This window comes from Hylobates moloch, unplaced genomic scaffold (genome assembly GCF_009828535.3).
Source record: "Hylobates moloch isolate HMO894 unplaced genomic scaffold, HMol_V3 SCAFFOLD_2, whole genome shotgun sequence".
Classification (NCBI taxonomy): domain Eukaryota; kingdom Metazoa; phylum Chordata; class Mammalia; order Primates; family Hylobatidae; genus Hylobates; species Hylobates moloch.
Genome location: NW_026652277.1, coordinates 150,385,452 through 150,413,283, shown reverse-complemented (window position 1 = coordinate 150,413,283; position 27,832 = coordinate 150,385,452). Strand labels below are relative to the sequence as shown.

Below are 27,832 nucleotides of genomic sequence, written 5' to 3'. Positions count from 1 at the left end.
ATAATCCCTAGAAAGTCCAACTGGATTCTAGACATCAATAGGATATAGTATGAAATAAATATGACTGGCTTGGAGTGTAGACAACATATCCATGTGTTTTATTTTGTGCTTTTTGCCAAATCCTTGGCTCACAGTGCAGTGGCAGCTTGTTAGTCCTCCAACTGCCTTTAAAACATGTAGTCCTTCGTTCTGTGTGCTACAAAGGAAGATAAAGTGGCTTCTCTGCTAAAGGAACAATATTGCCATGTACCCATACAGTGCTCTCTGGCTTCTAGTACACATTACCCTGTATTTATCCATTTAATCCCTGCGACAACCTCATACAGAATCTTGAGAACCTCAGCATGTTGCAAATGAAGAAACAGTTTCAGAAGTTGTGATTTGCCCAGTTCAGTTCTATTAACTAGAGGTTTAATGAGTGCCTTCTCTAGAGCAGGCTAAGCATGGGATGTGTTAGTGTAGTATAAAAAAATCAGGGAAATGGCTCTCTCTTGTCTGCCCATTGGGAGTAAAAAAATATGGGAAAAAAAATGTTCCAATGATTTGGATATCTCTTAAGAAAAGGATGTCCAGAATGTTATCAGACTGTTTTTTTTTTTCTTTTTTAAAATTATTTTCTTCTGGCTTCCCTCTATCCATACTAATGTTGTGAGATCCTAGAAAGAAGAATGGTTAATTCTGCCATACCTGGAGTGGGGATAGGAGAAGAAAGGGCGGTACTGAAAGGAACTTTCAAGATAAATCTAAGTTGGGGCTTTTTTTTTTTTGAGACAGGGTTTCACTCTGTCATCAAGGCTGAAAGTGTAGTGGCATGATCAGAGTTCACTGCTGCCTCAACTTCCCAGGCTCAACACAGCGTTTCGCCTCAGCCCCCTGAGGAGCTGGGGCACAAGCATGTGCCACCATGCCTAGCTATTTTTTTTCTATTTTTAGTATAGATGGGGTTTCACCATGTTGCCCAGGCTGACCTTGAACTCCTGAGCTCAAGCGATCCGTCCACCATGTTGGCCAGGCCTCTCAAATGCTGGGATTACAGGTTTGAGCCACCGCACCTGGCCTAAGGTGGGTCCTCAGAAATGTTAATTCTTATGGTGAACAACAGAGATGGAGGTGTTCTAGGTAGAGTCACAGGAAGAGCAGAGTGAATGGCATGTTCCTGGGGAACAGCAGACAGCTTCTTGATGTGGCTTGAGCCTGGGGTGAAGTGAGGTCTAATAGGAGACAGTGGATCTGAGGAGGCAGGCCTAAGATAGAAAGGAAGGGCACTTGTCAAGGACTTAGTCAGTGGGCAGTCATCAGAGGTGTTTGAGCAAGAAAGAGCAGTCTGGCCAGACTTGGGATTTTTAAATAATAATGCCAGGCATGGTTGCTCACACCTGTAATCCCAGTACTTTGGGAGACTGAGGTGGGAGGATCACCTGAGGTCAGGAGTTCGAGACTAGCCTGGCCAACATGGTGAAACTCTGTCTGTACTAAAAATACAAAAATTAGCTGGGCATGGTGGTACGTGCCTGTAGTCCCAGCTACTCAGGAGGCTGAGACAGGAGAATTGCTTGAACAGGAGGTGGAGGTCGCAGTGAGCCAAGATCACCCCACTGCACTCTAGCCTGGGTGACAGAGTGAGACTCTGTCTCAAAAAAAATTTTAAAAAAAAATAATAAGAGCCTGTGGAATTGAGATGGAGAAGAATTGGAGTGAGTGAATCAACCAGTGAGAAGGGCATTTCCTAGCTCAGCTGGAACTCAGTGAGTGCAACTAATGTTAGTTTCCTCTAAGTGAATAGAGACAAAGGAAAACGAGGCTGTGGGTGTGTGCTTTTTAAGTTTTTGATTGAGTTTTTTGCTTATAGGAAATGTTGACCAAAGAAAAAAGTCAAGCTTTTAAAGAATTAAAGTTCATTTTATTAAGAAGTCTTACTGAGGACTACAGGCTGAGTATCTCAGTTCACAGTTCATATACGGGTAGTAGAGACTCAGTACATGCAAGGTCCCATCTAAGTTTGGATGTAAGAGTACATCTGGTTATAGATTATGAATGTACCTTTGGTAATAGTTTATAAACACATAATCACAACCCTGTTAGATGTTATCTTATGTGTAGGAAAAGGCAAGGCTGGGGCATTTATCATTTAAGGAATGTAATAGCTCAGGCAAGAGATGTGGGGGGCCATGTGCTCTATCCTGCTTTGTCTTCAACTCATCCCTCCCAAGAGTGGCATGTTGTCACAGAGTCAGGGGTTTTATGACATTATTTCTGGCAAGCAGAAGTGAGCAAAATGTGACTTCTTACATTTGCTACTTTGTCTCGCCTCGCAGAGGGAAGGCTGAAAGAAAGGAGATAGAGGCAGGAGAGAGAACATTCTAACTTTAAAAGCTGTAAATATGAAGAGCAGGCTTTGATTTTTCATTTCTGATTAAAATTTCGTGGTCAACAAATGCATTGGTGAAGCCTCACCCTTCCTCCTGTATGTTCTGCCATTTTTCTTATTAGCTAAGCTAACTGGGCAAAGGAAAAACAGTGCCTTTCTTAAATTCTGGTGTGGGATTCCTACTTCTATTCATCATTTTTCTTGCTACCCTCATCTTTTGTCAGAGTACCAGAAATTGCTTATTTATTTATTTATTTATTAAGACAGAGCCTCGTTCCATCATGCCCAGGCTAGAGTGCTGCAGCATCGTCTCAGCTCACTGCAACCTCCGCCTCCTGGGTTCAAACAATTTCCCGCCTCAGTCTCCCAAGTAGCTGGGATTACAGGTGCGCATCACCCCACCCGGCTAATTTTTTTGTATTTTTAGTAGAGACGGGGTTTCACCATATTGGCCAGGCAGGTCTCGAACTCCTGACCTCAGGTGATCCGCCCGCCTTGGCCTCCTAAAGTGCTGTAATTACAGGAGTGAGCCACTGTGCCCGGCCTAGAAATTGCTTTTAATAGCTGTTTTTGCTTTCCCAGTGTGAAGCAGGATCCATGTTCCAAAAATGACATTCAGCTGCTGCCGTAGCATGTGGTTCTAGCACATCCTGTGTCAGCATTCCATTTCCACAGTGAATCTGGGAACACGCACATGATGGAAACTGTAGTGGCTCATGACCCTGTAACCTTTGCAAGTTCCTCATCCATTTATAGATGAGGATCTGTAAATGAGGCCAGCTAAAAAATATCCCTTATTTAATCATTGTTAGATACCACGTAAAACGGCACTTAATGAGAGATTCTGGCTCATAATGAGGGTCCAATAAGTATTCATTGCTATAGGCATTATATATTTTCTGCTAGATTCTAAATTAAATACTTATCAGAACTATTAAGCAAAGAACATTGATAATGCAACTTGACTAATGAATGTCTGTCTTTCCTTTCCTTCCTTCCTTCCTTCCTTCCTTCCTTCCTTCCTTCCTTCCTTCCTTCCTTCCTTCCTTCCTTCTTTCTTTCTTTCTCTCTCTCTCTCTCTTTCTTTCTTTCTTTTATTTGAGACAGTGTCTCGCTCTGTCACCCAGGCTGGAGTGCAGTAGCATGATCTTGGCTCACTGCAACCTCTGACTCCTGGGTTCAAGCAGTTGTCCTGCCTCAGTCTCCCAAGTAGCTGGGATTACAGGCACGTGCCACCACACCTGGCTAATTTTCGTATTTTTAGTAGAGACAGGGTTTTGCCATGTTGGCCAGGCTGGTCTCAAACTCCTGACCTCAAGTGATCCTCCTGCCTCAGCCTCCCAAAGTGGTGGGATTACAGGCGTGAGCCACTACGCCCGGCACGAATATTTTTCTTATGCCTTAATTGACTCCTTCCACAACACTTCCTTTTTGAGGAACCTGACCCGTGTGTAGTAGAAATGTAGACCTCATGTTCCAGTCGACACACAGCATAACCATTTGTTACAGTGCCATTAAAGGTATTTTAATGAACTCTCTCTTGTATCCACACCGTTATTTCCTGTGGTTATTAGTACATGGAAAGGGAATGGCTGGTTATGAAGCCCAAGAATTACGGGCTTAAATCTTGCCCAAGCCATTACCATGGAGCTGTGGGCCCATCCTCTCTGCCCTCAGCCACCACCAAGTGCTTAGGGACATTTCTGAGGACTTTTCCTAGAGTAAGAGGGAGGTCCTTCATAAAATTTAGCTTAAACAATAGAGTTCACTTCTCTGGCTTCCTGTGGTATGACGCTATGAGGAATGTATGGTTTATTTAAAGAGGCATAGTCTGACATGCAAAAGAAATCCTTGAAAAAGACAAAGATTGAATACTGATAGTATCTTTACATGGGAAGGGATGGAGAAAATTTTTATCATAAATTGTAGTTAGAGAGAAAAGATAAAGAAAGGCAATCATGGTTGTAGAGAATGGATGTTGAAGAATGCAAAAGTGTGTGTGCATGTGTACATTCCTGTATTATGAAGTTATTTGCAAAAATCCAAAGCTCTGCCGAAAGGATGGATCTAAACTGGACTCTTCTGACCATAAATATTCACTGCTGGTACAATGCCTCATATATATAAGATGGTCAATATATGACAGTTCAGGCTTTCCCTTTGTAATATGCTAAGTTGCCAGTCCTACCTTAAAGAAATTAAACTCGTATTTTGATTTCTTAGATTTCTATAGCTAGAACCTGGTTTAAGGATTTGCAATAGTTCCAGGACTTGACAAAGTTTTTTAAACTTTCTATTTTTATATGTGAATGTAGTTGCATATCACAGCGGTAGCATTTGAAGTTCAAAAGAAGTAGATTTAGGATAAATATTACCTGTAGCAAATTTTAGGAGCTCACTGATAGAATAGGCTGTAAACATTAGTAACTGTAATTGATGGATGATAAACTACCTTGGCTGTTTCAGGAGAATGTAAAATGTCAGGGGAGCATCTCTCACCTGTGTTATTGATGACAGGAAGGAAAACTGTCTTCTCCAAACTGTCAGGTAATTGGTATTACTGTCAGAAACAGAGACCTAGACTGATTGGGCCTTGGTTTGACCCATGTGCCCACTCATGGAACTTCCTATTCTTGAGTTTGAAGACTGGCCAGTGTTTTTTGTTTGTTTCCTATAAAAGTGATACCCAAAAGGAAGTGTGTCTAAATCAGCTGTTTCCTCAGTCCTGTGACTATGCAATAGAGCCCAAATTTCCTTATCCAAGGCATTTTTTTGTGATTGTTTATACACTCTGATTCTGACTTTTGCCACAGAAAGCCAACAATTCTTTATAGGTATGGTGAGTGAATTATTTTCATGTAAGAGACTATGGTTTACTATCTAAACTATTAATAGTTTCCCTTCCTTCCCCACCCCATTTATTTTAAAAGAATAATCTTTTTGACACTGATATACAGATAAAGTTCACAAGAAGATGATGCCCTGATCTGTTATTTCCATTTTTTCATATTGATGCTAATTTTTCTTTGAAACTTTGTTTCCATTTCTATTACTTAAAGGCTGAAAAGAAGGGAGCCAGCAATACAATTATCGGTATGATGTTTGGATGTTTTGCTTTGTTCGAGTTGCTGGCATCCTTGGTATTTGCAAACTATGTAAGTATAAAGTTCATATGCACATCTTAATTTTTAAAAATTATATGATGGATTATTTTAGTTTACTAGTCTAGAATTTGCATTGATACAGAAATAGCCATCGTTATAGTTTTATAAATTGTGCCACTGTTGACAGTTCCCTTCTTAGAGTTGATTGATTTTTAACTCTTTCCATGTTTTTAAGCAATGAGTACTGTCACTATATTAAAGAATTATTATAATATATTAAATGTACATGTCTTCCCCTATCCTATATTTGCCAATACAGTGGATTTGTTTATATCAATATAGACTTTCAGAAGTCATAAATTTACCACTCTTCTTTGACATTTATTATAGCTTGTACATATTGGAGCAAAATTTATGTTTGTAGCAGGAATGTTTGTCTCAGGAGGAGTTACAATTCTCTTTGGGTAAGTCATTTTCTGATTATATTTGGGAGCTTGAACAGATTTTGTAATGTATCTTCTGTTTAAATTGTTGAAGACTCTTTAAGTCAACGGTTCCGTTTATTGTCTGTCAAATGCATAGCATGAGACTAATGGCAGGAGTTGAGTAAGTAGAGAACAGGGATAAACGGCATTGATTTTAAGGAAACAGGCCTCCAGGGGATCTCCATCTTGCTTGCTACTGAACCTATTCATTAGGATTCCTGTGATTGTGAGTGACAGAAACTTAATTCACTTTCTGAGTCACGGAAACTTACTAGCTTCAGTAAAAAAGTGAATTTCTTTAATGAAGTGTCAACTCAAAAAATATCAGAATACAGATTTGAAACGATGTCACGAGAAATTTTTCTTCTTGTGATTTGAACAAGCCCTCCCTTTAGGTGGCAAGGTGACCCCCTGCAGTTTCAGTAGAAAGTGTCAGTTTCCTAATAGTTCCTATTAGAGTCACAGAATGAAGCCCCCCTGGCCTGACCTTTGCTGATGGCTGTAGCCATGGGGAAAGAATGTTCTGCTTGGCCAGGCCAGGTCACACGCTCAGTTCAGAGCATGGAACAGAATGGTTTCCCCCATTGCTACTTCCAGAAAAAGGAAAAATGAGTGCCTGAGGCAGAACAGATGTGAAAGTTCTTAAGCTTAGAGTTCTTAAATCAGTAGCGTAGTGCCAAATAATATGGAAGAGCTTATATAAGCACATGGGGAACATAGAGGAATACCAGTATAGTAAGATTATAATGAAGTAAACTGAAGAAAACTGTTATATTAAATGAAAACGGGTTAAAAATTTTTTGGAAGGGTCGTTTATTTTCTTTCTTTATTCCTTTTTTTTTTTTTTGAAGGTTTCAGTCCAACCGCGGGAGAGATCTGAAACTGAGTGCTTTCTTCTTTATAGGTCTTGTCAGAGTGATTCTACATGTTCTTTTTTTTTTTCTTTTTGAGATGGAGTCTCACTCTATTGCCCAGGCTGGTGTGCAGTGGTGTGATCTCGGCTCACTGCAACCTCCGCCTCCCAGGTTCAAGCCACTCTCCTGCCTCAACCTTCCAAATAGCTGGCATTACAGGTGCTCACCACCACGCTTAGCTAATTTTTGCACTTTTTTAGTAGAGATGCGATTTTGCCATGTTGGCCAGGCTGGTCTTGAACTCCTGACCTCAGGGGATACACCCACCTCAGCCTCCCAAAGTGCTGGAATTACAGGCATGAGCCACCACACTTGGCTGATTCTACATATTCTAAAAAGGTTTATTTAGTACTATCATCCGGGCGACCAGTTATATCAGCAGAAAAGGGCAACTAAGCTGTCATTGTGACTCAAATTGTTACCTAAAAAAGAAAAAGCGTAATTTCCTCCTACTGAAAAGACAACAAAGCAACTCTTTAAAAAGAAATCACACTCTAAAGCAATTTATTATAAAAATTATGGGTGATATACTATTCTTTTTAGTGAGTACAGTTAAAAAGGAAAAAAGAAAAAAGAAAACCAGCTTGGCATTTGAGAACTGTCTTATTCCTTTTTAGTGTATTGGACCGAGTTCCAGATGGGCCAGTATTTATTGCTATGTGTTTTCTTTTTCTTTTTTTTTTTTTTGAGACAGAGTCTCACTCTGTTGCCCAGGCTGGAGTGCAGTGGCGTGATCTCAGCTCACCGCAAGCTCTGCCGCCCAGGCTCATGCCATTCTCCTGCCTCAACCTCCTGAGTAACTGGGACTACAGGTGGCCGCCACCACACCTGGATAATTTTTCGTATTTTTAGTAGAGATGGGGTTTCACTGTGTTGGCCAGGATGGTCTCGATCTCCTGACCTCGTGATTTGCCTGCCTCAGCCTCCCAAAGTGCTGGAATTACAGGCGTGAGCCACCGCGCCTGGCTGATTCTACATATTCTAAAAAGGTTTATTTAGTAGTATTATCTGGGGGACCAGTTATATCAGCAGAAAAGGGCAACTAAGCTGTCATTATGACTGAAATGGTTACCAAAAAAAGAAAAAGGGTAATTTCCTCCTACTGAAAAGACAACAAAGCAACTCTTTTAAAAAAATCATATTCTAAAGCGATTTATTCTAAAAACCATGAGTGATGTACTATTCTTTTTAGTGAGTACAGTTAAAACGGAAAAAAAAAAAAAAAAAAGAAAACCAGCTTGGCATTTGAGAATTGTCTTATTCCTTTTTAGTGTATTGGACCGAGTTCCAGATGGGCCAGTATTTATTGCTATGTGTTTTCTAGTGAGAGTAATGGATGCAGTTAGCTTTGCTGCAGCAATGACTGCATCTTCCTCTATCCTGGCAAAGGCTTTTCCAAATAACGTGGCTACGGTATTGGTATGTATTTTATAAGTATTTCCCACTTTCCTTAGAGTGTAGGCCAAAATATTTGCCCTTCCAAGTTAAAATTGGGGTCCATTCTTCTATACTTGCATTTCTGTACTCTCTGTATTATTGCTGCCTTTCACCCCGAGTTTGACTAGCAGCAAGCCTGTCAATAAGTGTAACATCGGTGTCACTTAGGTGCTCTTCCTGGTTTTAGAATTCCCTGAATGGGCAGTTTGACAGGTGAATGTGGTCCAAATCAGTCGTTCTTTTTACCACTTAAAAAAAAAAAAATTTCCTTTGTAGTTTTTTTGCTGTCTCCCTGTAGCCTAGATTGTGGCTGAGCTGCCTGAAGCACTCCTCTGCTTTAGAAAAGAGTTATCCCTAGTGGCAAAATAATCAATTCATGCTAAAGTCCTTCCTCCACTTTCCCCAGATTTATGCATGGTATCTTAGAAATCATCTCAAAGTCCTTAAGTGTTTCTGTGCTGTCTGTCTGAGGAGTGCTTTTGCATTTTGACATAAAAATCCAGATCCTAGTGGCATCATATTGCCACGCATTTTTGTGTACTGCCTAGATGCGTATAGACCTGGTATTAGTGATATATCAGATTCTCATCCTATCTCTAGGCAGCTGCCTCTCTGACCCCCAAGAAGGCTTTCCCGTCATAGCTCTCTCTCTCTCTGGGCCCACGCACTTCATATCATAGTTGGTGTGGTGCCCTTATAGCATGTAATTGTTCTCTTAGACTTCAGAGTCTAATCAGCTTAGTACCAAGGACTCCCTCATTTACTCATTTAATAGTGTAGTTTGAAAATTTTTACTATCAGATAAACCCTTTGTGGTGTAAATAGTCCTTCCCACTTTTTTTTTTTGGCAGGGGGGACGGAGTCTTGCTCTGTAGCCCAGGCTGGAGTGTAGTGGCGCCATCTCTGCTCACTGTAAGCTCCGCCTCCCGGGTTCACGCTTGCCTCAGCCTCCCGAGTAGCTGGGACTACAGGCACCCGCCACCACGCCCGGCTACTTTTTTTTTTGTATTTTTAGTAGAGACGGGGTTTCACCATGTTAGCCAGGATGGTCTCGATCTGCTGACCTTGTGATCCACCTGCCTCAGCCTCCCAAAGTGCTGGGATTACAGGCGTGAGCCACTGTGCCTGGCACGTTCTTCCCACTTTTTATTAAGCATTTATGTATATAGCTGGATAGGTTTGTGTTAGGTTCTACTGCCATTTGGCTGGTACACCATTTACATTTCCAGAAAATTTATTTCTCAGAAAGGGCTCAGAAGAACACTCGTCTGTTGATATGAAAAGGGTTTATGGCTAAGCAAGTTTGGAGAGGGCTGTCTGCTGTCCTCTAACTTAGAGATGCCCAGTTCACATTAATGTCTTCAGACCTTGAAAATCCTGGAGTAGGGATACTTTATTAAATGTTCCACAACTCACTTTAATTATGGAACCATTTTTTTTCTTTCTTTTCTTTTTTTTTTTTTTTTTAGAGACAGGGTCTTGCTGAGTTGCCCAGGCTGATCTTGAACTCCTGGCCTCAAGCAATCCTCCTACTTTGGCCTTCCAAGGTGGCTGGGATTACAAATGTGAGCCACCACACCTGGCTGTAACTATTTTTTCAAATAAGACTTGTTGATCTCTTAAAGAGCTGATATTCTGTGGAACACTCTGGAAAGTGCTACCTAATAAATTCCTATGATAATGGTAACAGTCCATTGGATTTTCTGATGAGCAAGAGACACCAGTGTTGCTGTACCAAGTTTCTTTTTTTTTTTTTTTTTTTTTGAGACGGAGTCTCACTCTTTCACCCAGGCTGGAGTGCAGTGGCGCGATCTCGGCTCACTGCAGGCTCCGCCCCCCGGGGTTCACGCCATTCTCCTGCCTCAGCCTCCCGCGTAGCTGGGACTACAGGCGCCTGCCACCTCGCCCAGCTAATTTTTTGTATTTTTAGTAGAGACGGGGTTTCACCGTGTTAGCCAGGATGGTCTCGATCTCCTGACCTCGTGATCCGCCCGCCTTGACCTCCCAAAGTGGTGGGATTACAGGCGTGAGCCACCGCGCCCGGCCGCTGTACCAAGTTTCTGTATAAAATTGCAGCCAACAGCTAACACACTAATGTGATAATTGATCTGGATGGCTTTATTGTGATTAAAGAATTTCAATGTTCTTTATGAAGTTTTTTTTTTTTTTTTTTTTTTTTATGGGCTGCAATCTGAAAGCCTTGGTAGAGTTTATTTATACATAATTTAAAAATAAATGTGTGTACAGAAAATATTTCTGTGATTAAATAATAACATTAAAACAGTAATACTTCAACACTGGCAACAGGTTCAGATGAGTTTTGTGGATCAAACCAAAGATTCTTGGTAAGAAACATCAGTAAATTATAAATAGCAAGATAAAAATAGAAAACCATTAGCCCAGCAGGAGCTGTGTATGTGGGAGAGAAGAGAGCAAATTTGAAGTTGCATACATACTACAGATGACATTAAAAATCTAGTTTATTTAAGAAGAAAACTGAATACTAAAAAAAAATGGTATTTGAAACATTTTAATGGTATACCTGTGGACTTTTTTCTACAGTGATACAGTAGGTATTATTATCTGTCACTTACGTCAAATAGAACAATGCAATAAGAATGACCTGTGATGATAATGAACTGCTGTGAAAAATCAGCCTGGTAAATTAACTTTTATGTTGACAGATCTTTCTTAGAAGTCAGTCTCTTTGCAGACTAATCTAGGCAAGGTTTCTTGTAACTCCCTCCCCACCCTTTCCTGTAGGTCATTGTTCTTAGAGGGAGTCACAAAAGGAAGTTCATCCTTCCTTAACCTTATACTTTAGCTTCTTTATGAAGTTTTGAAAGTTATTAATGGTATATTTTTGTGTACCCTATAAGGTCTGAGGATATAAAGTTGCAAGCCCCGGATCTCTGTTTAAGGTCCCTAAAAACTAGATTGATTTAAAATGTTGCAATATCTATAGTGGTAAACCCTTTTTTTCCATAGCATTGTTTTGTTTAACTTTAAACAAAATAATTTTATATGGTACAAAATTTGAAAGTTACAGAAGGGAACATAGAATATAGTAAATATATTCTACATATAACTGTTGCTCAGCCTTTGTATACACATCAGTTGTGCAGGTGCCCAGCCCTCCATCCCCTTAGGGGAAGGCAACAGATATTGCAGGTTTCTTCCAGAGAAATTCCACATATATGTATGTACACACTGACACACACACACACACACACACACTGAGAGAGAGAGAGACAGAGCACGTGAATGAGAGAGTGTGATTTCCCTCCCTCTTTTTTGTTTCCTTTTTTTTTTAATTGGACAGGACTATTGCACTATCCCTCTTTTTTCTTTACACAAATGGTAGCATACCATATGTACCGTTCAGCACCTCACTGGTTACATCAACAATGAAATCATCTTGGAGATCTTCCTGTACCTATATGTAAGGAGCTTTCTTACTCTTTACTTTTCTTACTGGCTGTATAGTATTTCACTGTGTGGATATAACCTGGTTTACTTACATCGTTGATGAATATTTAGATTATTTTCATCTTTTGCTATTGCAAAACTCTGCTATAGTGCATAAGCTTGTATACATACCATGTCATATCTGCATGTCTATACTTGTAAGTTAAATTCTTAGAAGTGGAATTCTGGGTCATAAAGTATGTGCCTTAATTTGCCAAATTGCCAAATTGCCTACCGGTGTTCACACACTAGCATAGAGTGTTCGATAGGAGATAGGTGAAAATTGGTATCTTGTGGTTCAAATTTGCTCATTTCTTTTACAAAGTGAGGGTGAACTTCTAAAAGATCTTTGTATTCCACTTTATGTGTCAACAGTTTATTTATGGCATTTGCCCATTTTTCTATGGGTTGTTTATCTTTTCCTCATTGTAGCTCTCATGTATTTGGGGAATTAGTTCTTTGTCATTTTTTTCTCTGTTCTTCATTTATCTTTTGATTTTTTTTATGCATAGTTTTCATATTTTCATGTAATCAGATTTGTCAATCTTTTTTATCTTCTGTGTTTTATGTCACAATTAGAATACCTTCCTTACAATAACAATTTTTTTAAAACTCCCATATTTTATTTTTCTAATATTTTTATGATTTCAATATGTGTATTTAAATTTTGGGTCCATCTTGGGAGTGTGTGTATGTAAATTATGCAGAAGATAGAAATTTTTTTTAAGATAGTACCATGTTAATTCTTCAAATGAAATATTTAAACTGATTTTTTCTTTTTCTCATTTTAAGGGAAGTCTTGAGACTTTTTCTGGACTGGGGCTAATACTAGGTCCTCCTGTAGGTGGCTTTTTGTATCAATCCTTTGGCTATGAAGTGCCTTTTATTATTCTGGGATGCATCGTTTTGCTGATGGTACCACTCAATATGTATATTTTACCCAATTATGGTAAGTCCACACTTATTACTCATTTTAAGAACCTTAAATATATTTTTATACCTTTGTAAGAGACCAGTTTTACCAGATATTGTTTTATTTTATATAATCAAAAATAGCTTTTAAAAATAACTGATTCTTTTTTCAGTAATGTAGGCAATTAGTTTATATGAATTTCTGTAAATTACAAATTCTTTCCAACCTTTAGAGCTAGCAAATATTTAATTTCTGATCATAAACCATTACCATATGCTATATCTATGAGAGGTTTTCTTGGACTGAACTAAATATCAAAGCCAGAAATTTCTGTGGGCCACACATGGCCCAGTCTTCCTAGAAGGCTATAAGCTAGGAGAACAATGCCCATCCTTCTTTCCCAATGGTCCTTGCAGCTGTCCTCACAGCGTAGCTCAGATACAAGGACATAGATTCAGGCATTCTCATTGAGTAGTGCTTTCAAAAAATTATAAACTGGGCCGGACACAGTGGCTCATGCCTGTAATCACAGCGCTTTGGGATGCTGAGGCTGGCGGATCACTTGAGGCCAGGAGTTCAAGACCAGCCGGCCAACATGGTGAAACCCTGTGTCTACTAAAAATACAAAAATTAGCTGGGCATGGTGATGCACACCTGTAGTCCAAGCTCCTCAGGAGGCTGAGGCATGAGAATTGCTTGAACCCAGGAGGTGGAGGTTGCAGTGAGCTGAGATCGTGCCATTGCACTCCAGCCTGGGTGACAGAGCGAGACTCTTCCACCCCCTCAAAAAATTATAAACTGAGGCCGGGCGCGGTGGCTCACGCTTGTAATCCCAGCACTTTGGGAGGCCGAGGCGGGCGGATCACGAGGTCAGGAGATCGAGACCACGGTGAAACCCTGTCTCTACTAAAAATACAAAAAATTAGCCGGGCGTGGTGGCGGGCGCCTGTAGTCCCAGCTACTTGGAGAGGCTGAGGCAGGAGAATGGCGTGAACCCCGGAGGCGGAGCTTGCAGTGAGCCGAGATCGCGCCACTGCACTCCAGCCTGGGCGACAGAGCGAGACTCCGTCTCAAAAAAAAAAAAAAAAAAAAAAAAAAATTATAAACTGGTATTTTTTTAAAAATCTCTAGGATTGATAATATTAAGGCTGTAAATGTAGATTTAAGTATTCCCAATTAGTAGTACTTTTAAAAATTGTTATTATTTCGCCAGGCGCAGTGGCTCATCCCTGTAATCCCAGCACTTTGGGAGGCCGAGGCGGGCAGATCACCTGAGGTCAGGAGTTCGAGACCGTCCTGGCCAACATGGTGAAACCCTGTCTCTACTAAAAATACAAAAATTAGCCAGGCATGGTGGTGTGTGCCTATAGTCCCAGCTACTCAGGAGGCTGAGACAGGAGAATTGTTTGAACCTAGGAGGCAGAGGTTGCAGTGAGCCAAGATCATGCCACTGCACTCCAGCCTGGGCAACAAAGTGAGACTCCATCTCAAAAAAAAAAAAAAAAAAGTTATTATTTTAGAAGAGTTTATAGATAGATGCTAGAAAATCAAATAAATTTTAAAAATTACTGATATTGGCAGAATTTTTTATTTTATAAGTTCTACCCATTTCTTTACCACCTTTTAGACCTATAGACAATATGGCTTTAGCGTTAGGTGGCTAAGAGTCATTCATTATATCTGCTCACCAAGTCCCCTCTCCTGTACTGCTCTAAAAAAAAAAAAAATACTTCTAAAATAGAGTCATGGACATGTCAATTATCTTATTAAAATCTTTAAATCCAGTAAGTTCAGGAGATCTATTGTACATCATAGTGACTATAGTTAATAACAACATATTGTACTCTTGAAAATTGCCAATAGTAGATTTTAAGTGTTCTCACCATAAAAAAAAGTATGTGAGGCTAAGCATATGTAAATTAGCTTGATTTAGTTATTCTACAATGTATACATATATCAAAATATAATGTTTTATACCATAAATATAGACAATTTTTACTTGTTATTTTTTAAAAGAAAAAATCCATAAATCCATGAAATGTGAATGTTATCCTGAAAGCCACTGGGAGCTATTGTTAGAAGTTTTTCTTTTTTTTTTAAACAGAGTCTCACTCTGTCACCCCAGCTGGAGTGCAGTGGTGTGATCTTGGCTCACTGTAACCTCTGCCTCCCAGGATCAAGCAATTCTCATGCTTCAGCCTCCTGAGTAGCTGGGAGTACAGGTGCATGCCACCACACCTGAGTACTTTTTCTATTTTTAGTAGAGACAGGGTTTCACCATGTTGGCCAGTCTGGTCTCGAACTCCTGACCTAAAGTGATCCTCCCACCTTGGTTTCCCAAAGTGCTGGGATTACAAGTGTGAGCCACTGTACCTGGCCTATTGTTAGATTTAAGTAGAGGAGTCATATGATCTGGAATATCTTTCTTCCACTCTACCTAACCCTTACTCATCCTGCAAAACTTGATTTTATTACCTTTTCTGGGAGGTTTTTCTTTTTCTTTTCTTTTTTTCTTTTTTAAAGACAGAGTCTTGCTCTGTCGCCCAGGCTGGAATACAGTGGCGCGATCTTGGCTCATTGCAACTTCCGCCTCCTGGGTTCAAGCAATTCTCCTGCCTCAGCTTCCTGAGTAGCTGGGATTACAGGCCTGCGCCACCACACCTGGCTGACTTTTATATTTTTAGTAGAGGCAGGGTTTCATCATGTTGGCCAAGCTGGTCTCGAACTCCTAACCTCGTGATCCACCCATTTCGGGCCCCCATAGTGCTGGGATTACAGGTGTGAGCCACCGTGCCCGGCCCTTTTCTGGGGAGTTTTTCTAAACCTCCTCGATCACTGGACTAGATTTTGTGTAAGTAGTGCCATAGTGCTCAATATTTTCCTGTCCCCTCACACCTGAGGACAACCCCACCCCCCTATCTCTAACAGTAACTTCCTGTGCAGGCTTTGTCAGCCAGGGAGTCATGTCCCTTCAAGCAAATACCCCAAGTTTTCATTACTTGGTTTTCGACAGCTTAATTATACTAATTATGTTTCATTTTCATGGATGTTTTAATATATTCTTATTATGACAACTTCTTTTCTTACCCTGGATTTTAGGAAAAGGGACTATTATGCAATAATGATTTATTTCTTACCATAAATGCATAATACTTCTTACTGTCACAATAAATGTAACCAATTAAAATTAGAATCTTTTATAATTTATATTTTAAAAGTGACTAACATCCTTAGTATATACAATTCAAAAATCATAACAACTTGTCTCCCTGCTGGCAATACCTCACTGAGCCACACGGTGGTGTTTCTCCTCTTTCTAAGTCCAGCTACATCCTGCAGTTTCTGTAGTTGAGCGTCAAGGATGTGCTCAGATTTATTTCACCATCGAACACTTGGCTTATAATTAAGAAACTAACACCTTCCAGGCGTGGTGGCTCATGCCTGTAATCTCAGCACTTTGAGAGGCCAAGGCGGGTGGATCACGAGGTCAGGAGTTCAAGACCAGCCTGAGCAACATGGTGAAACCCCGTCTCTACTAAAAATACAAAAATTAGCTGGGTGTGGTTGCGTGCGCCTGTAATCCCAGCTACTCGGGAGGCTGAGGCAGGAGAATCACTTGAGCCCAGGAGGTGGAGGTTGCAGTGAGCTGAGATTGCACCACTGCACTCCAGCCTGGGTGACAAAGTGAGATACTGTCTCAAAAAAAAAAAAAAAAAAACTAGCACCACGGTTTAACTTTATCTCTTATATCCTGAAAAAAATCTAAGGATAACACTTAAAATAGCTGAACCACACTTCATGATGTTTATATTTGGTCATGATTCAACAAGTATTTACAGAATAATGAAATGTGCAGGATGTTGTGGGAGAAATGGGGATGAATGAGGGCCGTCATGGCCATCAAATAGCTTCCACATCCATAAGTGGGAGGCTGAGGTGGGAGGATGGCTTTAGGCCAAAAATTTGAGACCAGCCTGGGCAACACAGGGAGACCCCATCTCTAAAAAATTTTTAAATTAGCTAGGTGAGATAGTGCACACCTGTAGTCCCAGCTACTTGGGAAGCTGAAGCAGGAGGATCACTTGAGCACGCAGGAGTTGCAGGCTGCGGTGAACTGTAATAACACAACTGCACTCCAGCCTGGGTAACAGAGCAAGACACTCCATCTCTTAAAAAAAAAAGAAAAAAAAGTTTTCATGTCTGATATGATTTTGCTGTATCCCCACCCAAATCTCACCTTGAATTGTAATAATCCCCGCGTGTCAAGGGTGAGGCCAGGTGGAGGTAATTAATTCATGGGGGTGATTTCCCCCATACTGTTCTCATGGTAGTGAATAAGTTTCACAAGATCTGATGTTTTTATAAATGGGAGTTCCCTTGCACAGGCTCTCTTGCCTGCAGCCGTGTAAAATGTCCCTTTACTCTTCCTTCGTTTTCCACCATGATTGTGAGGCTTCCCCAGCCATGTGGAACTTTGAGTTTATTAAACCTCTTTCCTTTATAAATTACCCAGTCTCAGGTATGTCTTTATTAGCAGCATGAGAACAGATTAATACAATGTCCAAACCTGATATTATCTCTGGCCAGGATGAGTATAATTGTTACAACCTGTAACCTAAGACCCCTTTTTCCCCTCACACTCTGATTCCAGTTGATTCTTTTTAAATTTGGGAAATTGTTTTTAATAAATTGAATGTAGCCTCTAGGTTTGAATAATTTATATGCAAGTGTAGATGGTATACAATTTTAGGCAAACTCAGATTGAGTTGTTTTGATTACCAGATAAAGATGGTGTTACCAGTTTTCCAAATAAGTTAAAATTAAAAGATTTTAATTGCTTTGATTTTTTTTTCTTTTTTCATTTTTTCCCCGAAGAGTCTGATCCAGGTGAACACTCATTCTGGAAACTGATTGCTTTACCCAAAGTTGGCTTTATAGCCTTCGTCATCAACTCACTCAGCTCGTGTTTTGGCTTCCTTGATCCTACTCTGTCTCTCTTTGTTTTGGAGAAGGTAAGTTACCTGATTGCTGAAGAGTGCTGCGTAGTAGCAGGTGGATGTAACTGCTTGTTCTTGGGCCCTGCTCTGTGGAAAGACCCTTGCGTGGCTGGCAGAAGGAGGTAGAATGGGCACTACACACCGAGGTAGCGTGTCCCTCTCTACCGTCCCTGTGAACTAGGAATCTGATTCAGTAAAAATGAAAGAAGTCTTTCACTAAGTGGCCAAAACATTGGTTTCCTTCTTTCCAAGACCTTGCTCATGTCATTGTAGGTCTAGCTTGGGCATCATTCATGCTGCTTAACAAGCACACTTTCCCTCTATGTGTTTGAATCGCAATGAGACATTAGGGGTACACAGTAGCTCATTTGATGTGAGATGTGCTTCTTCTATAACAGATCCCCCCTGGGTCCACTTACTTTTTAAGCTACTTCATATAATCAAATGACTATGGACTGTATTATTCTGGGATTTGAGAAAGGAACCAAGTATCCTTAGCATTAAAAAATAAAATATTGAATTCTAAAAGTTTGATGTCATTGAAATTTGTTCTTAGATATTTTTGAAAAAATATTATTACTGACACAGTGAAGTCCATTACCAGGTGTGGTAGTTAACTATACTGGAGAATTAATATGTGTTGATAAAAGGCAAAAATGACCAACTCCAACCCATAATGACTTTGAGGAACTAGATTTAAAATAGCACAGAAACTTAAGTTTCAATATACTTTCTAATATCAACAAAGTTGCTAATATGGTCATTTCAAATGCTTTCTGAACATTTACCTATCATAGAATGTAAAGATTAAAATTAATTTTTCTTATAATTTTACACTACCCCTTGAAATCACTGAAGACAGTTTGGGGTACTTCACAGGTAAACTTGGGAACTGTTATTTTAGTGCCTGGTCCAAGATTTAGAGAGTATTATAATATTGCCTTTAGCCAGTGAGTATCCATAAGGTACCCAATGTCAGGCCTCTGAGCCCAAGCTAAGCCATCATAACCCCTGTGACCTGCACGTATACATCCAGATGACCTGGAGCAACTGAAGAACCACAAAAGATGACATTCCACCATTGCGATTTGTTCCTGCCCCACCCCAACTGATCAATCGACCTTGTGACATTCCTCCCCTGGACAATGAGTCTCATGATCTTCCCCACCCTGTGCCTTGTGTCCCTCGCCCCTGCCTGCAAGAGATAACCACCTTTAACTGTAATTTTCCATTACCTACCCAACGCCTATAAAACTGCCCCACGCCTATCTGACTTTGCTACTCCTTTTTCGGACTCAGTCTGCCTGCACCCAGGTAATTAAACAGCTTTATTGCTCACACAAAGCCTGTTTGGTGGTCTCTTTACACGGACGCGTGTGACACCCATAAGAAAAATGTTTTATGATTATACCAACACAGTCCATTTAGATCATCAACAACCTGTATTTTTGAGCTGTTTTTCTGTGCTTTTAAGAAGTTGTATCTAAACAACGAAAAAAAAAAAATCTATAACTAATCTCTGGGAAATCCAAGTTGTTTGTGTTTATCATTTTTTTTTTTTTTTTTTTTTTTGAGATGGAGCCTTGCTCTGTTGCCCAGGCTGGAGTGCAATGGCACGATCTCGGCTCACTGCAACCTCCTCCTCCCAGGTTCAAGCAATTCTCCTGCCTCAGCCTCCCGAGTAGCTGGGACCACAGGTGCGTGCCACCATGCCAGGCTAATTTTTTTGCATTTTTAGTAGAAATGAGGTTTCACCGTGTTAGCCAGGATGGTCTCAATCTCCTGACCTCATGATCTGCCCACCTCGGCTTCCCAAAGTGCTGGGATTACAGGCGTGAGCCACCGCGCCCGGGCTGTTTGTGTATATCTTATAATAAATCTTTTTTGTTATTGTTTCTCAAGAAAATGTAGTTTATTTTAAAAAGATGAGGAAGACAGGAGGTTTCCTCAAAGATAAATATAATCGACCCATTTGTGGCATGGGAGGTAGTATAGGCCCTACTTGTTTCTGGCTGATGATGGACTATATCAGAACTTTTTTTTGCTTTTGAGACAGAGTCTCGCTGTGTCACCCAGGCTGGAATATAGTGGCATGATCTCGGCTCACCGTAGCCTCTGCCTCCTGAGTTCAAGCGATTCTCCTGCCTTAGCCTGCTGAGTAGCTGGGATTACAGCCATGCGCCACCACACCAGGCTGATTTTTGTATTTTTTAGTAGAGATGGGGTTTCATCATGTTGGCCAGCCTTGTCTCAAACTCCTGACCTGAAGTGATCTACCCACCTCAACCTCCCTAAATGCTAGGATTACAGGCGTGAGCCACCACATCCGGTTTTACATCAGACCTTGACTCTCTCAGGGCTATTGGTGGTGCCTCACCACTGCCGCTCCCTTTTCAGGTGGAAGTAATGCGGCCCATCCCATTACCCAGCTCCAACCTAAGAAATCTTTAGAAATTTATTTTCCTCTTTTTCTGAATCAGAAACCCTATAGTTGGAATCCAAGAATCTCTTTTAGCAAGTTCTCCAGGTAAATTTTATGCACATTGAAGTTTGCAAAACGTTAATTTACATATAAAAATGCTCTGAGTTATGGAAGCAAAATATGTTTAATGCAAAGGCTATAAAAAATCTACTCTTCTGACTTCTGGTTAGGTTGTCCTCCCATAGAGAGAAAAAGTAACGCATTTTCAAAGGTAAGATGAAAATTAGGAAAATGCAGAATATTATTAGTAGACTCATGGTAATAACAAGAGCTAAAGAAACGGTAGAAGGAAAAGAGGGGTGTTTACTTAAAAATGACTTAATTATGTAACTTTAATGTAGGATTTCTTTTACAGTTCAATTTACCAGCTGGATATGTGGGACTAGTATTCCTGGGTCTGGCACTGTCCTATGCCATCTCTTCACCACTATTTGGTCTCCTAAGTGATAAAATGCCAGTATGTACACTTAATTTATATTTGAGTCACTTTTGTATGTTTAGAGCAGTGGTTTTCCAACTGTTCCTTTGAAACTCTAGGAGTCCACTGGTTAGACTTGATATATTCAATTGGACTGATGGAGAGGTTTCAGTGTCTTCTATCACCCTAAGGGTCAGCTATCACACTAACCAATTCACTTTAAATTGCTTCACCTGGGAAAAGAGAAAGAGTCTTATGCTTAAAAAAAACAAATTGGATTAGACTTTCCTTTTCTAATTTCTTCCCCCAACTTTGTCGTCCAGACTGGAGTGCAGTGGTGCGATCATAGCTCACTGCAGCCTTGAACTCTTGGGCTCAAGTGATCCTCCTGCATCAGCCTCCTAGGTAGCTGGGATTATAGGCATGTGCCACCACATCCGGCTCCTAGATTAAACTCTTATGGAAAAATCTCGCTTGATGTAAAAAAATGGATTGATCTTAATAAATAGGGCAAACTCCTAGAGGCTACTATGGACTTGATGAAATTGAGAGATTCTTCTTTAGGAGGAGGTAATTTAGGTTTTCTGTGTGAGTGAAAGAATTGACCACATAAATATGCACTGATTATCCCATAGCCTTTCTGATAAAAAAACAAAACAAAACAAAACAAAAAAATCCTTCTGTTCTCTTTCAACCAGGTTTAAACCATTCAGTCCAGATGATCAGAGTACAGAATTAGTACTGTTAGTCAAATCTTAAACTTCTGTGGTTTTAGGGCTTATATTTTGCATTTCCCTTTATTCATTTGCATATTTATTTATCAAGAACAGAATTACTTGTGGATTACTTAGTAACCCAGATGTCAAAAAGCAAGTATCTTAAACAGTGTTTGGAGCTTGGTTTTCAGACATAATCTTACATAGCTGAGCAGATATGGTACCCCTCTAATTTTTGTCCTGATTCGAGTAGTTTATAAGGGATAATTTTACTGGATACAATCTTAGTCCATTCAGGATACTATAACAAAATATCATAAACTGAGAGGCTTTATAAACAATAGAAATTTATTTCTCACAATTGTGGAGACTGATGTGTCCAAGATTAAGGCACTGGCAGATTTGATGTCTGATGAGGGCCTGTTGTCTGACGCACAGATTGTCGTCTTTCACCGTAACCTCACCATGACGGAATGGGCAAGGGAGCTCTTTGGGGCCTCTTGTATAAGGATACTAATTCTATTCATGAAGGCTGCACCTTCATTACCTAATCTTACAAAGGCTCACCTCCAGATACCATCACGTTGGGTGTTAAGATTTAACATATAAATTTTGGGGGGACATAAGCATTCAGTATCTAGCAGGTAATTTTTTAATTATGTGATTTTTCTAGGTATTGTAACTATTAATACTTGGTGGGGTTTTTTTGTGGTCGCTGCTTTTTTTTTTTTTTTTTTTTTTTGAGACACAGTCTTGCTCTGTTGCCCAGGATGGAGTACAGTGGTGTGATCTTGGCTCACTGCAACCTCCGCCTCCCAGGTTCAAGCAATTCTCCTGCCTCAGCCTCCTGAGTAGCTGGGATTACAGATGTCCACCATCCTGCCTGGCTAATATTTGTATTTTTTTTAGTAGAGACTGGGTTTCACCATGTTGGCTAGGCTGGTCTCAAACTTGTGAGCTCAAGCGATCTTCCCGCCTCGGCCTCTCAAAGTTTTGGCATTATAGATGTGAGCCACTGCGCCTGGCCGGTCATTGCTTTTTATAATTAGTTTTTTCATTGTTATATTTGTAATAGTTCATCACTTGCAAAATCTGATCTGCAATACACTTCCCTGCTAAGAAATCTTTGTCCTTTATTCACTTTCTGTCTTGTTATATATCGTCGTTGCTTGCGAGTTTATCATCTCCTTACTTTCTTTTAAATGTAGTTTTGTTTTCTTCATTGTATTTGGGTTTTTGAATATCATGATTTGTGTTTTTTACTACTGTTTTACGTTGTTTGATTATGGAGAGTCTTTGCCTCTAAGAATCATTTTGACTCTCTTTCTCCTTTACCAGCCTCTAAGGAAATGGCTTCTGGTGTTTGGCAACTTAATTACAGCCGGGTGCTACATGCTCTTAGGGCCTGTCCCAATCTTGCATATTAAAAGGTAATTTTTTTCTTCTTCTGTATGTTTGGCCAAATAACATTAGGAATTATTTCAAAAAATTTTGTTTTAACACTGGTATAGTTTAGTATTTTGAACATTAATATTTTAATAATTAACTTTAGGATTCTATTGAATTGTTAGGCTGACAATATTTTACCCTACTAGAGACTAGCGGTGGGACAAGCAGAAAAAAATGCATAAAATCTGTCTCAAATGACAAAAATGCATATTCTCCTTCTGTATTTCAATTGTACATACTTGTTTATACTTTATTTTTAAAATAGAATTTGTTGCTACTTACCTTTAGTTGATAGTTCTTAGAATATGTTTTTGGTTTTTTTCCATTCTTTTTCCTTGAAGCAGGGACCAAATCTGTTTTTCTTTCTGTAACATCCTTAGCATGTAGTAGCTGCTTGTTAAGGCTTGCTTCATGTAATTTAGTTGCTAAAATAAACTGAACTTCTTAGACCTTTTCAGGTACTTCTGGGATAAAACATAGTAACATGGAAAGGAAGGGGTTTCAGAGTCATTCAGACTTGAGCTTACATTTTGGCTTTGCCATGTACTAGTAAGCAAACCACTTAACTTCCAAGAGCCTCAGTTTTCTCATCTACAAAAAGGAGCTGATAATAGTACTTACATTACAGGGATCAAATCTGGTAACATATATTAAGTAACTGGCATAGTCTCCTCACATGGAACAAATGTGTTTCCTGACTCTTCTTTTACCTCTTTCCTTCCATGCCATTTTTAAATTAATTGAAGTTCAAAGCCAAGTGATTGAAAGAACAGTATTAGTACTGACATTTTCACCAATTTTGAAGGGATTTTGTCTGGTGAGAAGAAGCCAGGTTGGCTCCAGACATGTGATATATGTAACCAAAGGACCAAAGAGATGGAGATATCAGGATGAATTCCCCCCCGCCCCCCCCACCCCCAAACTGTAAGGAGCTAAAGGGCACTCTAACTGAATGAAATGGGTTAGATGGGAATGGGAATGAGACTAGGCACATAATCGGTGAAATAACTTATCAGGGATCCTCACTTCCTTAGCATTAAGCTTTGTGTTTCTTAAAATGCTAATGTTTTTCTTTTTGTATTTGTTTTCTCCAAAACCCTTTTGCAGTCAGCTCTGGCTGCTGGTGCTGATATTAGTTGTAAATGGCATCTCTGCTGGAATGAGTATAATTCCAACTTTCCCGGAAATTCTCAGTTGTGCACAGTAAGTTACTTCCATTGCTTGAAGAGCTGTATTGTGAATAAGTAGTAAGTATCACAGGCTTTCTTGGATTTCTCAATTTTGCAGCATGTTGCATATTTTTGCCCCAATGTTAAATCTTCATAATTTTGTAGCATATGATATTATGATATAAATAGTAATAATATACTAATAGAAATGATAATAGTACAATAATAGCTAAAATGGGTTGTGGACAGATGTCTGGCTTGGTTTATACCTCAGTATGTATGTAATTTTGAAAAGCTAAAGCAAAATAGATAGGTCTCAGCATTGTTCCTCTTTCATGGAGGAGGTCCATGAGAGAGCCTAGAGTGACCAGCATCTGTCACCTGATCATCATTCTTTTGTTTAATAGGCGCGATGATGAAGAACGCTAAGTACTATGGCCGTGCTGGGTCAGTTCAATAGTTCTCATGGGAATAAGGAGCTATCTCTGTTTTTTAAAAGTTGCCTTTGTTCTCTTTCCGTCTTCATCTGGTTTTAAGAATTTCTTAATTATATATTTTTATAAGTACGTAATGCAAATGAGCCATGCTTCTTAATATCATATATATATGCAGAAAAATTATTTCTAGAAAACCATGGAGTAAATGTAACTATGAAAATTCTTTTAAATAAGATTTGCTTTTTATCTTAGAAGTGGAGTGTTCTTGCTGTTGGTTTTTTCCAGATTATCCTTGGTTTATCTTAATTGATCAATCATACAATTTTTTCTTTCACACAGGTTTTCCTTTTAATAATGGATACACTCATGTCTCTTTTTGCAGTGAAAATGGGTTTGAAGAGGGATTAAGTACATTGGGACTTGTATCAGGTCTTTTTAGTGCAATGTGGTCAATTGGGTGAGTAGTCATTTAATTTCTTTCTTTTTTCTTTTGAGATGGAGTTTCACTCTCATCACCCAGGCTGGAGTGCAATGGTGCAATCTTGGCTCACTGCAAGCTCCGCCTCCCGGGTCCAAGAGATTCTTCTGTCTCAGCCTTCTGAGTAGCTGAGATTGCAGGTGCCCACCACCACATCTGGCTAATTTTTGTATTTTTAGTAGAGACAGGGTTTCACCATGTTGGCCAGGCTGGTCTTGAACTCATGACCTCAGGTGATCTGCCCGCCTCAGCCTCCCAAAGTGCTGGGATTACAGGCATGAGCCACTGTGCCCGGCCTCATTTAATTTCATTCATACTTGCAAGATGGAAAATATTAATACTATCCCTGCTTGATGTTGATGAAGAAATTGAAACACTGAAATATCAGATGAGTTTCTCAAAGACAAACTGTTCATCTAGGGGAAAGCGAGAGTTCTAATCCATACCCTCTCACTCAACAATCAATGCCTATACCAACAGTTTAATACTTAGTCAAAATTGTTTCATATACTTTATCTTATTTGAGTGATATTTATAAGTTCCTTTAATAGAACCATGTCTCTGATTTTTACAATTTATTCATTTATTCATTTATTTTTTACCTTCTACCAGAAGGGTAACTATGCTAACAATGTAATATATTGTTTTGAATTGAGTTATATTAGGCACAAATACTGAGAATAGAATAATATAAAGAATTTTTTAAACCTGTTTCATCTTTTTTATTTTTATATAAGCCATCAACTTTTCAGAAGCAGTAATAATTTCACAATTGTTAAAAAATTTTGAATGTCATCATCAGGTAGAATTATTTTCTGTTACTGAATGCTGTGCCCAGGAATTAGCTTTTTCTTTAGTACTTATCTTCCAATTTAATGAAGACTTACAACTGAAGGATCATGTAGCTTTTCATGAAATAATTATTTATTTTTTGCACTATTGAATACTTTTTCTTCTTTCTATTGTTAGTGCTTTTATAGGACCAACGCTAGGTGGATTTCTGTATGAGAAAATCGGTTTTGAATGGGCAGCAGCTATACAAGGTCTATGGGCTCTGATAAGTGTGAGTAATCAGTCTTTTAATTGCAGTTTCCTTATATTTGTGGAAAAACTTGACTTGGAAAATTTACATTAATCAGTACCTTTCATTGTGTTTAAGGGATTAGCCATGGGCTTGTTTTATCTACTGGAGTATTCAAGGAGAAAAAGGTATGATCAATTTTGGGGCTTCTCTCTTTAAAAGTTAGCTAGTGCAAGTGGAAAATAAATAACATTTTACATTTATTCTTCCAGTCAGTAGATTTCTAGGCACTCTGAGGCTCATCAGTTGGTAGATACTTTTTATTTTTTGAGATGGTGTCTTTCTCTGTCACCCAGACTGGCATGCAGTGGCACAATCTCAGCTCACTGCAACCTCTGCCCCCCGGGTTCAAGTGATTCTCCTGCCTCAGCCTCCCATGTAGCTGAGATTACAGGCATGGGCCACCATGCCTGGTTAATTTTTGTATTTTTAGTAGAGACAGGGTTTCACCATGTTGGCCAGGCTGGTCTCGAACTCCTGACCTCAAGTGATCCGCCCGCCTCGGCCTCCCAAAATGCTAGGATTACAGGCGTGAGCCACCGCTCCCGGGAAGTAGATATTTTTTTTAAAAGATAGTTGGATGGAGATACAGATACTGTTTTTTTGTTTGTTTGTTTTTAAGATGAGAAATATTGAGATTCATCTCTTCTTTCCCTCAATGTAGGTCTAAATCTCAAAACATCCTCAGCACAGAGGAGGAACAAACTAGTCTCTTGCCTAATGAAACCTAGTCCGACGGATCCTGGATTGATACAAGGTTGAGAAATGAATGCTCCTGGCCTTAAACATCACTGTAGGAAGGGTTTTTAAAATTTTACGTGCAAAATTCCATGGACCCCGTGCCAGTGTCTTGGAAGTGTCGACATGTTTTTGGATGATCCTGTATTGGACTGTACTTACTGTGATACTGAAAAGCAGTCCTGCTGAAGCAGCTATATTTGAAATATTAAGTATGAAAGGAATAATTAAAAACAAGCAAAACAAAACAAAACAAAACTTAGTTTTTAAGTGACCAAACTTGTCCTCGAAGATGTTGTTATTAACTCGAGTTAGTTCTCATTTCCTCTGTTTATTTTTTATTCTAAGTACGCTGATTCTGTGAATGTACCTTTTTTATTAACAGAGAAAGAAATGAATTAATTTGATATGCTCTAAATACATAAAGGTGCTTCAAAATATATAGAAACATTACTATGAAATCAGTTTTTAAAAGATATACTTTTTCTTTGTCCTGAGGTTTTTCGGTCTTTGTTCAAAAGGAAGAATTCTTTCCTGCCATACAGAAACTCTTTAGCATTCCCTGGCCTTAAGCTTTTCTAAAAATTCTGTTTGTGTGAAAAGTACAAGAATAACAATACTTACAACTTCCATTTTTGTAACCTACGTTCACTTATGATCTGGATTTATAAACATTATTTGGTATAATGTTGTTCATTTCCTTTAATGTCTCTGTTTTTTGGTTCTACCATCTGTTTTGTTTTTGTTTTTATCCATATTCTTGGTAGATGTATTTCATCCCTAGAGCAGGTCAGCCTCCTCCCCTAATGCGAATGCTTGTTTTGTTAGGGAAGGGCTTCCTTCAACTTCGTGTGAAATCATGATGTTGAAGTGAATAAATGTCTGTCGTGTAACTCTCATGCTTCTTGGTCTATTTTCATGGTGTAGTAGCCACATTTACAGTTAATTTTTTTTAAAGAAGAAATGGTTTTATCTATTCATTCAAAAATATCTTTTGAATGTCTTCTCTGAGCTGACACTGTGCCAGATGCTAGGGATTTGGCTGTGATCGAGATAAACACAATCTCTGCTTTTAGGTAATTTATAGTGGTGGAAGAGACAGACAATAAGTAAATATCAGACTCTCCAATTATCTTACAGAAATGCTAAGAAGGGAAAAAAAAAATGGTGATGTGATA

General features: G+C 39.3%; 1 protein-coding gene across 1 annotated transcript in view; it reads left to right on the top strand.

Moving 5' to 3' along the window:
* The window catches only part of SLC18B1 (solute carrier family 18 member B1), a 30,401-nt gene extending 2,854 nt beyond the window's left edge, over positions 1–27,547 (top strand). Inside the window, exons 3-14 of the mRNA XM_032159224.2 lie at positions 5,428–5,523; positions 5,863–5,936; positions 8,143–8,290; positions 12,569–12,725; positions 17,565–17,701; positions 20,524–20,625; positions 22,641–22,732; positions 23,859–23,954; positions 24,740–24,814; positions 25,805–25,898; positions 25,995–26,044; positions 26,581–27,547. Coding sequence (XP_032015115.1) covers positions 5,428–5,523; positions 5,863–5,936; positions 8,143–8,290; positions 12,569–12,725; positions 17,565–17,701; positions 20,524–20,625; positions 22,641–22,732; positions 23,859–23,954; positions 24,740–24,814; positions 25,805–25,898; positions 25,995–26,044; positions 26,581–26,647 — 1,188 coding nt within the window. The 3' untranslated portion in view covers positions 26,648–27,547. The remainder of the gene's footprint in view (positions 1–5,427; positions 5,524–5,862; positions 5,937–8,142; positions 8,291–12,568; positions 12,726–17,564; positions 17,702–20,523; positions 20,626–22,640; positions 22,733–23,858; positions 23,955–24,739; positions 24,815–25,804; positions 25,899–25,994; positions 26,045–26,580) is intronic.
* The last annotated feature ends 285 nt before the right edge of the window (positions 27,548–27,832 follow it).